The 16,376-nt window shown below is 47.6% G+C and overlaps 1 protein-coding gene across 1 annotated transcript; it reads left to right on the forward strand.

Moving 5' to 3' along the window:
- Positions 1-240: 240 nt before the first annotated feature.
- adgrf3b (adhesion G protein-coupled receptor F3b) lies at positions 241-15,726 on the forward strand (the record flags this gene model as incomplete). The annotated part of the gene is made up of 15 exons (XM_084484225.1): positions 241-291; positions 2,449-2,608; positions 3,535-3,687; positions 4,125-4,186; positions 4,274-4,335; positions 6,682-6,800; positions 7,935-8,162; positions 9,230-9,469; positions 10,044-10,184; positions 11,273-11,472; positions 12,033-12,218; positions 12,649-13,989; positions 15,404-15,445; positions 15,558-15,593; positions 15,673-15,726. The coding sequence occupies 15 exons, from the start codon at positions 241-243 to the stop codon at positions 15,724-15,726; spliced, it is 3,075 nt and encodes a 1,024-aa protein (XP_084340351.1).
- Between the last annotated feature and the right edge of the window lie 650 nt (positions 15,727-16,376).

Consider the following 16,376-nt stretch of genomic DNA (forward strand, 5'->3'; position numbering starts at 1 on the left):
AGTGAATTATTGTTTATCAGGTGCATAACGGTTATGTGTGCATTAGTGTGTAACAGGTGTGTAACAGTTGTGTATTAGCAGTGTATAGCGTGTATTAAGTGTGTAACAGGTGTGCGTTAGAAGTGTATAGGTGTGTATCGGTGGTGTAACAGGTACTGTATTAGCAGTGCATAGTGTGTATAGTTGTGTAACAGGTGTGTAACAGGTGTGTAACAGGTGTGGGTGTTTTCTCAGGCCACCATGCTGTGCAGAGTATTGATCCTTCTGGGAAGCGTCTTCATCTACAACCAGGTAACACTTATTGATAACCAATCTTCCATAATCAATCATCGTTAATCAATAACCTATAATTGTTTATCAATTAAGCAATCTTACACGAGATGGCGTTCTTGAATGTCATTATTGGTAGGCGAAGCACAGCCGCAGGAACGAGGCGCTTGCGCCGAGTTCCGAAGTCCTGTGCCAATAATGACATTCAAGAACGCCATCTTGTGTAAGATTGCAATTCAATAACACAAACCATCTTCATTATCAACAATATTGTAAAATATTTTCAGATTGTGGGTTAATTTGCCCTCAAATTCAAGCTTTCTGCCCGAGTTCATCTCCATCAGAAAATAGTTCCTATAGTAACGATAGCCGACTCTGTTGTTATGTTGTTATGGAAACTAGGCTCATGAAAGTAGTTTTGGCTAGTTAGCGTAGCGATACTTTCTGTAATTAGGCACGCTATTTTGTCCGTTCTTTCACCAGGAATTTAAACACGCTCGAGAATGGGAATTTACCAATCGGAGTGCTTGTTTAAACTTGTGTGTTATTGAATAACCATTATAAAATGGGTGGCTTAAATCAAGCGATCTGATTGGTTCCCAACTGTTGTATATTGAGCGTATACGCACAGCTATGACGCCCGTTTAGTTTATGAGTTCAGTATCACTCCGCGCCTAACTTGAACTGTTGTTTATTTATATGTAAAAGCAATGGCATAGTTCACTGAAGCCTAAAAATATGTTGATTGCTGGAGAGGGTGGATATGTTGTAAAGCAATAGGCACACGGTGAGTGAACTCGATAGTAGGCTAAATTGCCGGCGAACCGAGCTACCGTCTCTCTAAAGGACGCTACAGTGTGTTGCATAGCAACCGCCGTACACTTTGCAGGCAGCCAGGAGGGACTACTTTTTTGTATTTGTTAAAAAAAATGTTTTTCAGAATTTCTCGCTTTTTCAAAATTTAGAGTGTTTATGACTTTAATTTCGCCATACTTACGTAACCGTTTTATAAAAGCAATAGATCACGACAGGCTGTGGTATACGGTCATGGCGACCCCCTTAACTGTGGTATAATTACCGTATACCACAGCCTGTCGTGATAAATAACCAACAACCAAAAATGTATTATCAGTAATAATATTCAATTACCATAAAGAAATATTCAATAACAATAATCAATAAGATATAATCATAACAAACAACCAATCAGTAATAGCCAATTATCAACAACCAATAATAAATAACTAAAAATAAATACAATTCATGAATGATCAACAATTAATAACCAATAAGCAATATTCAACTAACTAAGACCAATACTTTATAACAATAACCAATAATCAAACATGACGTTCAACACAAGGAGATTACTAATGACTCCCTCTTTCCTACTTTCACCAGGTTGTTTCAGGAGGTAAGTTAACTCCTAACTATACTATACTACATATAAGACGATACTACATATAAGACGATACCGCATACAGCACTATACTACGTATAGAACGATACTACATATACAACACTATACTATGTATACAACTACACTAACACTATACTACATATAACACTACACCACCTATAAAACTATAAAACATCTAACACTATACTACATATAACACGTTACTATGTATACAACTATAATACATATAACACGTTACTACGTATAAAACTATACTACATTTAACACTATACGACATATAACACATTACTACGTATAAAACTATACTACATTTAACACTATACTACATATAACACGTTACTACGTATACAACTATACTACATATAACACTATACTATACTAGATATAAAACTATACTACGTATAACACTGACATTACAATGGAAGCCCATTCTTATAGGGAAATGCCAATCCGATCTGACAACACATGCTATCTGCACAAAAATGATGCCTGATTGAATAAGGTCTACTACCACCACACACACACACACACACACACACACACACACACACACACACACACACACACACACACACACACACACACACAACACACACACATTTTTGCTGTTCCATTGTTCCAGCTGTGACATTGTGTTTTGATAAGCGCCTGGTTTTGAAAAGCGCTATGTAAATAAAGTTTATTATTATTATTATTATGATAACATAGATTAACGGACAGCCAGACAGATGGACAGACCAGCAGACAGACAGACTGTGGTGTTGTCCCCAGATATGTTTGTGGCTGAGCTGATGGTGGAGAGCAACATCACCCTGGAGACCTCCATCGTCCTCTCCATCTTCAACAACACCCAGCTGGACGTTACCACGGATTCCGGGGCCACGCAGGTCAGCATCCAGCAGGTGGAGCTGGTGTCAGGTGGGGCCCTACACACACTACTACTACACTACTACACACACTACTACTACACACACTACTACACACACACACACACACACACACACACACACACACACACACACACTACTACTACACACACACACACTACTGCTACACTACTACTATACAACTACACACACTACTACTATACTACTACTACTACTACTACTACTACTATACTATTACTACTGTTTTACTACTATTACTACTACACTAATACTACTACTACTACTACTATACTACTACACAACACACTGCTACTATGCTACTACTACTACACAACACACTGGTACTATACTACTACTGCTACACAACACACTGCTACTATACTATACTACTACTACTACTACTACTGCTACACAACACACTGGTACTATACTACTACTACAACACAACACACTGGTACTATGCTACTACTATACTACTACAACACAACACACTGCTACTATACTACTACTACACAACACACTGGTACTATACTACTACTACTACTGCTACACAACACACTGGTACTATACTACTACTACAACACAACACACTGGTACTATGCTACTACTATACTACTACAACACAACACACTGCTACTATACTACTACTATACTACTACAACACAACACACTGCTACTATACTACTACAACACAACACACTGGTACTATGCTACTACTATACTACTACAACACAACACACTGGTACTATGCTACTACTATACTACTACTACAACACAACACACTGGTACTATGCTACTACTATACTACTACAACACAACACACTGCTACTATACTACTACTACAACACAACACACTGCTACTATACTACTACTACAACACAACACACTGGTACTATGCTACTACTATACTACTACTACAACACAACACACTGCTCCATGAGGCCGTCCTGTGTGCAGACTGCCTGCTGCTGGGCGAGACGTTGCAGTGTGACTGCGGGCCGGGCTACATCTGGTCCAACGAGGTGTGTTACAACGCCAGCTGCTGCACGGAGACCACCTGCACGCAGCCCATCCTCAGCTACGAGCGCATATGCATCCCCAAGGTCCAAGGTACCTGGGCACACACACACACACACACACACACACACACACACACACACACACACACACACACACACACACACACACCCGCAGACATGCACATGCACACGCACACACACACACACACACACACACACACACACAATCCCGTATGCACACAAGCACACACCCACACATACCCGCACACACGCACACGCACACACTCACACATACGCACACATACACGCACACAAGCACACACACACACACACAGCCACACATACCCACACACACGCACATGCACACATTCAAACACATGCCACACACACACACACACACACACACACACACACACACACACCCACACACACACACACACACACACACACACACACACACACACACACACACACACAGGGCTGCTTTGGGGGTGTGTGCTCAGTCATGACACTCGCTCTGCTCCCTAGTTCAGATCATCGGGACCGTGGAGTTGGCCGTAGACATGTGGGACGCCGCTGCCGAAACAAAGGTTCATCTGCCTCTTCTTTAGTCAATTCTATCAGGATTGATTTGATCTTGATCGATGTCATTTGTTTTACGCCTTCTCCTTTCACAGCTCATTGCCGGCCTGAGGAAGCTGAACGGCTTTGAGAGTCTGAACCTCACCACACTACAGAGGTACCCTAACCCTAACCCTAACCCTAACCCTAACCCCACACTAGAGGTACCCTAACCCTAACCCCACACTAGAGGTACCCTAACCCTAACCCTAACCCTAACCCTAACCCTAACCACACTACAGAGGTACCCTAACCCTAACCCTAACCCTAACCCTAACCCCACACTAGAGGTACCCTAACCCTAACCCCACACTAGAGGTACCCTAACCCTAACCCTAACCCTAACCCTAACCCTAACCACACTACAGAGGTACCCTAACCCTAACCCCACACTAGAGGTACCCTAACCCTAACCCTAACCCTAACCCCACACTAGAGGTACCCTAACCCTAACCCTAACCCTATAACCCCACACTAGAGGTACCCTAACCCTAACCCTAACCCTAACCCCACACTAGAGGTACCCTAACCCTAACCCTAACCCCACACTAGAGGTACCCTAACCCTAACCCTAACCCCACACTAGAGGTACCCTAACCCTAACCCTAACCCTAACCCCACACTAGAGGTACCCTAACCCTAACCCCACACTAGAGGTACCCTAACCCTAACCCTAACCCCACACTAGAGGTACCCTAACCCTAACCCTAACCCTAACCCTATAACCCCACACTAGAGGTACCCTAACCCTAACCCTAACCCTAACCCCACACTAGAGGTACCCTAACCCTAACCCTAACCCTAACCCCACACTAGAGGTACCCTAACCCTAACCCTAACCCCACACTAGAGGTACCCTAACCCTAACCCTAACCCCACACTAGAGGTACCCTAACCCTAACCCTAACCCTATAACCCCACACTAGAGGTACCCTAACCCTAACCCTAACCCCACACTAGAGGTACCCTAACCCTAACCCTAACCCTAACCCCACACTAGAGGTACCCTAACCCTAACCCTAACCCTAACCCTAACCCCACACTAGAGGTACCCTAACCCTAACCCTAACCCTAACCCCACACTAGAGGTACCCTAACCCTAACCCTATAACCCCACACTAGAGGTACCCTAACCCCACACTAGAGGTACCCTAACCCTGACCCTAACCCTATAACCCCACACTAGAAGTACCCTAACCCTAACCCTAACCCCACACTAGAGGTACCCTAACCCTAACCCTAACCCCACACTAGAGGTACCCTAACCCTGACCCTAACCCTATAACCCCACACTAGAGGTACCCTAACCCCACACTAGAGGTACCCTAACCCTGACCCTAACCCTATAACCCCACACTAGGGGTACCAACCAACGCATTCTCACTCCGAGTTCGTCAAAAGTCAACACTTGGTCAGGGGCTTTTTGTCGTTAACTGCTGACGCAAAGGGTGTCCTTTGACGCAATGGGTGTCATTTTCAACTCATTACAATGTAATCCCTCCACGGCAAACAGTGATAAATGCATAACCCTTACCCTAACCCTAACCACTACTGCCCTAACCCTAACCACTACTATCCTAACCCTAACCACTACTATCCTAACCCTAACCACTACTACCCTAACCACTGCAACCTTAACCCTAACGACTACTACCATAACCCTAACCACTACTACCCTAACCCTAACCACTACTACCCTAACCCTAACCACTGCAACCCTAACCACTGCAACCCTAACCCTAACGACTACTACCCTAACCCTAACCACTACTACCCTAACCCTAACCACTACTGCCCTAACCCTAACCACTACTACCCTAACCCTAACCCCTACTACCCTAACCCTAACCACTACTACCCTAACCCTAACCACTACTACCCTAACCGTAACCCTAACCACTGCTACCCTAACCCTAACCACTACTATCCTAACTCTAACCACTGCTACCCTAACCCTAACCACTGCTACCCTAACCCTAACCCTAACCACTACTACCCTAACCCTAACCACTACTATCCTAACTCTAACCACTGCTACCCTAACCCTAACCACTGCTACCCTAACCCTAACCGTAACCCTAAAAGGCGGTACTTGCCCCTACCATCCTACGAAAAAAATATTTGCGGGAGCGCTTTCCCTGGGCGTCAGATATCGCCGTGGAGGGATTACAAACCCCCTGCGTCAAATGAAGACGCACAAGGACACCCTTTGCGTCAGTAGTTGACGCCGAAACCCCTGGCATCGATTTTTGACGAACTTAGAGTGAGAATGTGTTGCCCTAACACAACCACCAACACTAACCAGTAGCTTCAATGGATCTTTAAACCAGTAGAACAGAACCACCAACACTAACCAGTAACCTGGACAGCTCTGCTGGAGGAGGGGGGGAGGAGGGAGAAGAGGTGTTCTGATGGTGGTTCTAAGGTGACTGAATGAACCCACCGCTGTGTGTCATCTCCTCAGCGAATACATCGCTGACTTCGTGGTCAACGTGAGCGCCGTGTTTCCCACCTCCAAGCTTCAGGAAGTCCTCGAGTTTCTGGAGCTGAACATGTCTGCCTCCATTATGATGGAGAGCATCGGTGAGTTACTGTCAACCCCTACCCCTTAACGACCTGTCTCTGTACTGTCAACCCCTACCCCTTAATGACCTGTCTCTGTACTGTCAACCCCTACCCCTTAACGACCTGTCTCTGTACTGTCAACCCCTACCCCTTAACGACCTGTCTCTGTACTGTCTAACCCAGGGGTGTCAAACGTACGGTCAGCAGACCTAATCCGGCCCGCAGTGTAATTTAATCCGGCCCGCCAGATAATATCTAATGTCTATCAGAACTGGCCCGCCGGCATATCGCATTTCAGCATGACGCGCGTCTTGGCGCGGTAACCCTAGCGCGTCAACTCCCCCCCCCCCCCCGTCAACAATTCCGCCCGCGGACCCTGTTATAATGTAATGTCCCCAATTAATGTAATGCAAATATCTCCCGCAAAAATCGCATTCCAGCGTTAACACGTCGTTAACGCGTCGTTAACACGTCGTTAATGCGGCGTTAATGCGGCGTTAACGGGCGTCCCGTCAATTCACCGTGACTTTGGCCCGCAACTTTGTCCAAGACTTCAATTTTGGCCCGCTGTACAGTTTGAGTTTGACACCCCTGATCTAACCCCTACCTGCTCCTCAGTGACCTGTCTCTGTACTGTCTAACCCCTACCTGCTCCTTAATGACCTGTCACTGTACTGTCTAACCCCTACCTGCTCCTTAATGACCTGTCTCTGTACTGTCTAACCCCTACCTGCTCCTTAATGACCTGTCTCTGTACTGTCTAACCCCTACCTGCTCCTCAATGACCTGTCACTGTACTGTCTAACCCCTACCTGCTCCTTAATGACCTGTCTCTGTACTGTCTAACCCCTACCTGCTCCTTAATGACCTGTCTCTGTACTGTCTAACCCCTTACCTGCTCCTCAATGACCTGTCTCTGTACCGTCTAACCCCTACCTGCTCCTTAACGACCTGTCTCTGTACTGTCTAACCCCTCCCTGTATATCTCCACAACTAGCTTTCCCAATTCATAATAAAGCCTGTTCAACATATCTTTGAAGTACATGTCGGCTCGACGTCGGCTCGCATGTGGGAGGGGCTTCAGACGAGCAAAACGTTCCGCTGAACGAACGGATCCTCAATAATAAACCCCCTCCCCGCCCTCCCCCCTAGGGCTGGTGGAGATGACGGCCACGGGCTCGCTGGTCTGCTACGACTCCACCCCCATCCTGACCTGCACCTTCAACGAGGTCCTGAGCGCCACCACGTGGAGCCTGAGCCAAGGGGCCGAGTTCGCCGAGCTGACCAACGGCAGCGTGGCAAAGCTCACCACCTGCGAGAGCGCCGCCACGCACGCCTGCACCCGCCTCACGCTGCAGCAGGTGACCAGGACCTGGGCAGGTGAGCAGGGTGGGGGGGGGGGGCGGGTGCGGGTGAGGACGGCTTAGTTCAGCTCATAGACACGTCTGATGCTAGGGAACAAACACGTTGTTTAAAGAAGGCTTAAGCCGTTTCTCAATACCAAGTACGCGGACTGCGTACTCGCGGACTTGGAAGTACGTACTCGGCAAGTCCGGACTTTCAAGTACAGACTTCCGAGAACGCGAGTACGCACCTGCAATTGGAACAGCAGCGGACTCGATGATGCATCCTGGGATATTTAACGGTCCCAAGTCCACACAAGTCACCTCCGATGCGTCCTCGGTGGAACGGCCTCATCGAGAACGCATCGAGAACACTTCCGGGTTTTACGACAGTACTCGCATACTCGCGTACTTGGAATTGGAACAGTGCTTGGGCTACCACTGATGATGTTTACCGAGAACGCAAGTACATGAGTACACACGAGAACGCAAATTGAGAAACGGCTTTAGTCTAGCTAGGCCGAGGAATAAATGCTGAAATATTTGAAGCTAGCCTATGGACACAATACTTTTAAACCAAGCCGATTAACACAGCCGTTCAAAACCAGCTCATAAACAGACGTTTAAATCTAGCTAACAAACAAACGCCTAAAGCTAGCTAATGAACACAGGGATGTTAATTGAGCCTAGACACAACAACGGCATTAGAATATACTGCACATGCAGTCATCGACGATGCCGCTTTGACTCTAGCGTTCTGTTTCTGTTCAATAAAGGGACATATTACACCACCAGGTGCGAGTGTGATTAGCCGTTACAAGCCGTTTTGAAAATCTGCCTCTTCTGACATCACAAGTGGGCGTGTCCACCTAGACGTGTGCCGGATAGATCAGTCCACCGGCCTACCCAGTGGACCGTAGCAAACGGTTGCTCATCTGTCCGTCACGCATTTAGGTGGACACGCCCACTTGTGATTGTCAGAAGAGGCAGGTTTTCAAAACGGCTCATAACGGCTAATCGCGCTCACACCCGGTGGTGTGATATGTCACCTTTAAAGGACGCCAACGATGGACTCAGAGCTAAGTGCTGACGCGTTCCCCACAGGCGTGTTTAAGTGTGAGTTCTCGGAGGGCTCGGTGAAGCACACGGCGCAGCTGGGCCTGAACGTGGCCTTGCTCCCCGACCCCATCACGATGTTGATGAACCCGCTGGCGGTCGACTGCTCCGAGGGGGACGCCGCCTCGCTGCCCGTCGCCGTCACCACCATCATCGCGTCCAGCCCGGAGAGCTACGCGGTCACATGGGCGTACCGGGGCGAGACGCGGGACTCCCTGCAGCCAGAAGGTGAGCAGACCTCTTCTCCCCTCTGCCCCGGGCCTAGGGTTCCATCTGGCGGGGGGAACGAAGGAACCAGGGAGGGAGTAACGCCGCACTCCACACTGTGCACGTCGACGCTCAGCTAGGAGGAGCTGGGGATCGAACTAGCAACCAGCCAACCCGCGCTACGTCCTGAGCCACATGCCGCCCAGCGTCCAGCTTGCTTGTTCCCTCACTCCCTATCGCTGACGTAATGAACGCGATACACTCCACTATTCATGGAGCAATAGGGCCGATGGGGGGAGTTCAGGCACTGATCATTCCCTCGGCGTGGCGCACGTTTGTAGCATTAGCAACACGCGCCAGCCCTCATCAGCATAAAGTGCCGATATATGTAGACGCGAGTGGGCCTCTGTTGCACACTTACTCTGAGGCAGAATTATGGTAGTTCAACAGAGGAAACCAGATTTGTACTCTCAAACTCTGGACCAATCTGTCAAAGGGGGACACCCTCAATAGGACACTACTCCAGGGTTAAGACTGACTGTTTGAACACATTCTACTAAAGACGTCACTAACGTAAACGTGCGCCTCCCTCTAGTCGTAGCAGACGAACGTCACTACATCTTCACCGTCCCCATCAGCTGCACCTTCAGCCCCGACCCTCACTACGTCAGCATCACCTTCAAGAACCAGAAGCTCCAGGAGAAGACCCTCCGCCTGGACATCGGGGTCGTCTACCGTAAACAACCTTAACCCTAACCTTAACCCTAACCTTAACCTTAACCCTAACCTTAACCTAACTTCATGTTTCTAACCTTTACATCATGCTTCATTAAAGGCACTGCTATCAGCTTTAGGATTGGGAAGGATAGTATGTAGAATAACTTGAAGTATCCCTTGTAGTATTACTTGTAGTATTACCTGTAGTCTGTAGTCCTGTACCTGTAGACATGTATTATTATCTGTTGTATAATCTGTAGTATAACATAAGTATGACATGTAGGTATACCGCTAGTATAACATGTAGTATAACATGTTGAATTACTACATGTGGTATTACCTGAAGTGCTAACTGTAGTATACCTTGTAGTACTAGTTGTAGTATAGCTTGAAGTATAGATTCTAACTTGTAACATCAGTTGTAGTATACATTGTAGTCTTACCTGTAGTATTACATGTAGTATAAGTTGTAGTCTTACCTGTTGTATAACTTGTTTAGTTTAGTTTATTTATTTATTTAGCACACATTAACATTAAATGGTGCAAGGAGGGAACGAAGCCCAATGGGCTTGTACAGAGCTCCACCCCTTTCAATAATCACACTTAATCGTTTAAGGCTGACAAATAAACCAAAAGAGGAGATAAGGTACAAAAATAATCAATGTCAATAAGGAAAAAGAAAAATCAGGAGACAACATACAAAAGTCATCCAAAATGGATGGAAGAAGATGTGGCAGATCTATGGATTTGAAAGATACAGTAGAAATGTTAGATAGAATAGGCTACTGATGAGAAGAATTGAAGCAGGCAGGAAGTAGACTAGATGATTCATGACAGGAGATGTTTTTTAAGCTGTTTTTTAAAGACAGAGTGGGAAGCTATGGCTCATAATGGGGGAGGTAATCCATTCCATAGTATGGGGCCTCTGTATGGCATATTAAATTGGTGATGAGATGAGCGAGTGAAGGGTACAAATAAATTATTATTGTGGCTGTGTCTAGTGCGATGGGAATGTACTATGTCTAATGACCGGGTAAAGAAAGATTGATTGAAGTTTGTCGTTTTACCTGTAGCATAACTTGCAGTATTCCCTCCTGGTGGTCCTAGCTGGCGTTCCGTTCTGTGAGGAGGAGTTCCTGGAGCTCAGGCTGTGGCCGCGGACCCCAGCAGGGAACACTGTGTTCAACCGGACCTGTCCCGACGGCCGGCAGGGCTACGTGTCCCGCACCTGTGAGGGCCGGGCCTGGCAGGACTCCTTCTACCAGTGCATCTCCGCAGACCTGCTGAACGCCCTGAACACGGCTGATGTAACTAACCATCTCTAGCCTAACTACAACTAGTACTATTAACCACCTCTAGCCTAATTACAACTAGTACTATTAACCATCTCTAGCCTAACTACAACTAGTACTATTAACCATCTCTAGCCTAACTACAACTAGTACTATTAACCACCTCTAGCCTAACTACAACTAGTACTATTAACCACCTCTAGCCTAACTACAACTAGTACTATTAACCACCTCTAGCCTAACTACAACTAGTACTATTAACCACCTCTAGCCTAACTACAACTAGTACTATTAACCGTCTCTAGCCTAACTACAACTAGTACTATTAACCATCTCTAGCCTAACTACAACTAGTACTATTAACCATCTCTAGCCTAATTACAACTAGTACTATTAACCATCTCTAGCCTAACTACAACTAGTACTATTAACCATCTCTAGCCTAACTACAACTAGTACTATTAACCATCTCTAACCTAATTACAACTAGTACTAGTTGAAAAGAAGAATATTTAAGAAACTTGAAAAAAATAATACTTAAAACATAAATAAGACGTGTAAAACTTGTCTTGCAGGCTTTTAGACAAGGCTTCGACGCAACGCAGACCGTGGCTGAGGGCATCTTCGGGAGTCTGAACAACGGATCCATGAAGAACTCGGGCTCCAAGGAGGACCTGGCCGACCTCAGCGCCGGGATCAGCATCCTGAACTCCATGGCCCAGGCCTCGGTCAACGTGGCGCTCAACGACCAGCTGTTCCCTGTGAGTGGGACGCTGCCGACGTGGATCAGTGTTTCAACGCTGGCGTTTGCTATCCCTAACAAACCACTAAAGCCGACAGACCTGAAGCAGTCCTGGCACTTAATGTACACAATCTGGCACTTAATGTACGCCATTATTGTATGTTGTACGTCCTTGCGCCTGAAAATTGTACTTAGCATGGTGTAGCAACGTATCCTAGTCATCTCTGTTGTGTACAGGGAATTGGTTAACCTAGCGATTGCTAGTGCTTGGCACTTGGTTCTCTGAACATCCTTACTGTAGCGACAGCGATATATTGTTGTTTTTCTTTCTTCTGACAAATGTAATTATTGTCGCTTTGGATAAAAGCGTCTGCTAAATGCCCTGAAGGTAAATGTAATCCTACTGCGACCAGGTGAGATACGTGACGTCCTCCTCGCTCCTCTTCCAGGATCTGATTGGTGCGGCCAGTAACATGCTGAACCAATCGTGGGAGGCCGTCAACATGAGCATCCAGAACTCCATGTCCATCAACTACCTGGAGTCGGTGGAGGGTCTGGTGGAGAACATCCAGGCCAACAACAGCAAGGGCGTGGACGCAGAGAACGTCCAGCTCCACATCTGCAAGCCGGACGAGGAGGACTGCAGCCAGACGGTGTTCGGCGTGGACGTGGCCCTGAACAACAGCGAGGGCATCGTCAAGGCCATGGCCGTGAAGAACCTGGCCCACAAGCTGCCCAACAACAAAAACCAGAGCAAGACGGCTAGCTTGGTGGTGTCGGCCACGCTGCAGAACAGCAGCAGGGCCATCGACATCCAGCTCAACTTCCCCAGGGAGCACCTGGACTACAACACCATCGAATGCGTGTTCTGGAACATCACGTCCCACCAGTGGTCCGGCGAGGGCTGCGAGCTGGGGACCAGCGAGAACGGGAATCAAACCATCTGCGAGTGCAGCCACCTGACGCCCTTCTCCGCGCTGATGTCCAAAACCACTCTGATCCTGCCCTTCCTGGACGAGCTCACCTACCTGGGTCTGGGCGTGTCCATCTGCTCCCTGCTGCTCTTCCTCATCATCGAGGCGCTCGTGTGGTCGGCCGTCGTAAAGTCCAACCTCTCGCACTTCCGCCACACGTCCCTGGTCAACATCGCCATCAGCCTCCTGCTGGCCGACCTCAGCTTCCTGGCCTCCGCCTTCCCCGACAAGATCAGCGAGAACATGTGCCTGGTGTTCACCATCTGCAAGCACTTCTTCTTCCTCACCATGTTCTGCTGGATGCTGTGTCTCAGCGTCATGCTGGTCCACCAGCTCATCTTCGTCTTCAACCCACTGAGGAAGAGGGTGTTCATGTTCCTGTCCAGCATCGTGGGCTACATCGTGCCCATGCTCATCGTGGGGACCAGCTACGTCTACTACAAGTACACGGGCAGCGACTACCTGAAGAAGGAGACATGCTGGCTGACCTACAAGGGGCTGCTGAGGGGCTCCATCCACGCCTTCCTGCTGCCTGTGGGCGTCGTGGTGCTCACCAACCTCTTCTCCATGTGCGTGGTCGTCATCACGCTCACCAAGACAGCCGTCCCCGACGCCAACAGGTCCGACGCAGACACTGCCAAGAGCATCCTGAAGGTGATACTGTTCCTCACGCCGGCCTTCGGCCTCACCTGGATCCTGGGCTTCGTGCAGCTCCTCCTGGGAGACTCCAGTGAGAAGGCCTCCATCGACGGACTCACGCAGTCCGGCCTCGTCATCTTCATCCACTACGCCTTCACCATCCTCAACACCTTCCAGGTACGAGGGGAACAGCTGTACGACAGGATACTGCCGTGTCTAGGGAGGTCTGGCTCCCAGCCCAAAGGTTCTGGGTTTGAGCCTCAGGAACACGATCTGACCAACGCCACCTGACCCTAACCCTGGGGGCGGCATTAGCTCAGGAGGTAGAGCGGGTTGGCTGGTAACCGCAAGGTTGGTGGTTCGATCCTTGGCTCCTCCTAGCTCTACCTCCTATCCTAGAGTGTCGTGGTGTCCCCTGAGCGAGACGCCCTCACCCTAATTGCTCCTGACCAACTGGCTGGCGCCCTGCGTGGTCGACGCCGCCGTCGATGTGTGAATGTGTGCATGATTGGGTGAATGTCAGTCAACACTGTAAAGCGCTTTGGATAAAAGCGCTGTATAAATGAGGACCATTTACCTGATCCTCAGTTCTAATGAAGTACCGTGTTTGCCTAGAGTAAGGTGACCAGATTTCTGAGACAAAATCTGGGGACATTTTGGGTTCAGCGGTGTAAAAACCTCGTGTTAGGGTTAGTGTTTTTGTCATGGAAAACTAAAACGGGGACACTGCCCCGTCCCCCCTGGTGGACGGGATTGTTGACGATGGGGGGGGGGGGGGGGTTTGTGGTCGGACGGGATTGTTGACGGGGGGGGTATGGGATTGCGGGCGAACGGGATTGTTGAGGGGGGGGGTATGGGATTGCGGGCGAACGGGATTGTTGAGGGGTGGGGGAGGATCTTTCTTTCAGTCACAGTCAAATCCGGGGACATTTCCGGGGACAGCAGTGGCCGGGGACAGGTCGCTGAAAACGGGGACTGTCCCCGGAAACCGGGGACGTCTGGTCACCCTAGCCTAGAGGATGTAAAAAGGTTTTGTACAGGACACAAATTATGAGTGCATTTACTTGGAATTACTATTATTATTATTATTATTATTATTATTATTTGAATAACTATTATTTGAATGAGTGTAATGTGATGTATGATGCCTAGTATTGAGATATCTGCTATTTAGATCAAATTTTTTGAATATTGGACCACAGAGGCACAGGATAAATATCTACGCCTCAATATTGTAATCGTTTTAATATTGGAATAGTTTTAATATTGGTTATAGTCTTAGACAACAACCTGAGCAGATCTGTAAAACAACTGAAAACTAACAAGATTAAATAAAAGAAGAAATTATATTTATTCCCCTGAGATAAAAGCGCTGTATAAATGAGGACCATTTACCTGATCCTCAGTTCTAATGAAGTACCCCAATTAAATAAGAGTCGCTTTGGAACAAAGCAACTGTCTTAGTATCTAAATGACACTAATAACCAGTGTAGATATGTCAACATTTACAACAAGAGACCCACAGATCCTTTCCTGAAAAACATCTTCATTAAATATTGTGTCCCCATTAATCGTGGCTCTCTGTTCCCAGGGACTGTTTCTGTTCATCACAGGGGTTCTGGCGGAACAAAGGGTAGGATTCACACACTGTTGATGTGACCATGCTGTCACGCGGTACTTAAGTGCCTCCATACCCCTGGCTGCCTTGAGGGGGCCGTGACTTTGTGTGTTTGGTTTGCCGGCAGGTACGCGACGAGGTGCTGAAGCTCATACTGGCCAAGGTGAGAGCCGGTCCGGCTGCAGAACATCAACACGTCCAGACGTCTAGACGCTAATGTGCCCTCTCTGTGTCCTCCCCAGACGTCATCGGGCAAGACGAGTGAGAAGAACAGCACCAAGACCTCAAGGAACTGAGGTGGGTGAGGAGGGGGGTGGGGGTGATGGAGGCTTGCGGTGATGTCGATGTTAGTGTAAGTGATGGTGGAGGTAGTGGTGACTGTGTTGGAAAGACTGTCCTCACATGGACCTGTTGGCCACTGTCGAGGACACTGCAGTACGTTGTATGTTGTACGTCTTGGCACTTAATGTACACACTTATTGTGTGTTGTAAGTCCTTGTACTTAAAAATAGTACTTTGAATGTTGTAGCATCTTATCCTAGCTATCCTTGCTGTATACAGGGAATGGGTTAACCTAGTGATTGTTAGTGCTTTGCACTTGGTTCTATGAACATCCTTACTGTGCCGACAGCCATATATTGTTGTTTCTCTTTCTTCTTATCCAGAGAGAGCAGGTGGTATTCCAGAGGAGGACGAGGAAGAGGAAGAGGAGGATGAGGAGGAGCATGGAAACCCAACGTCTTCTGGTTAATTACATAGTAGTTCACTCAGTTATCCTTAACCTATTTAAGTGTAGTTATAGTATAAGCTGTAACTAGACTGTAGACATGTACATATAGGAGTCTTTGAAGAAGAGAGAGCAGCTCACTGTGTTTGCCTAGAGGATGTAAAAAGGTTTTGTACAGGACACAAATTTTGAGTGCATTTACTTGGAATCAAAATTATT

This window comes from Micromesistius poutassou (assembly GCF_964030765.1).
Source record: "Micromesistius poutassou genome assembly, chromosome: 19".
Taxonomy (NCBI): Eukaryota; Metazoa; Chordata; class Actinopteri; order Gadiformes; family Gadidae; genus Micromesistius; species Micromesistius poutassou.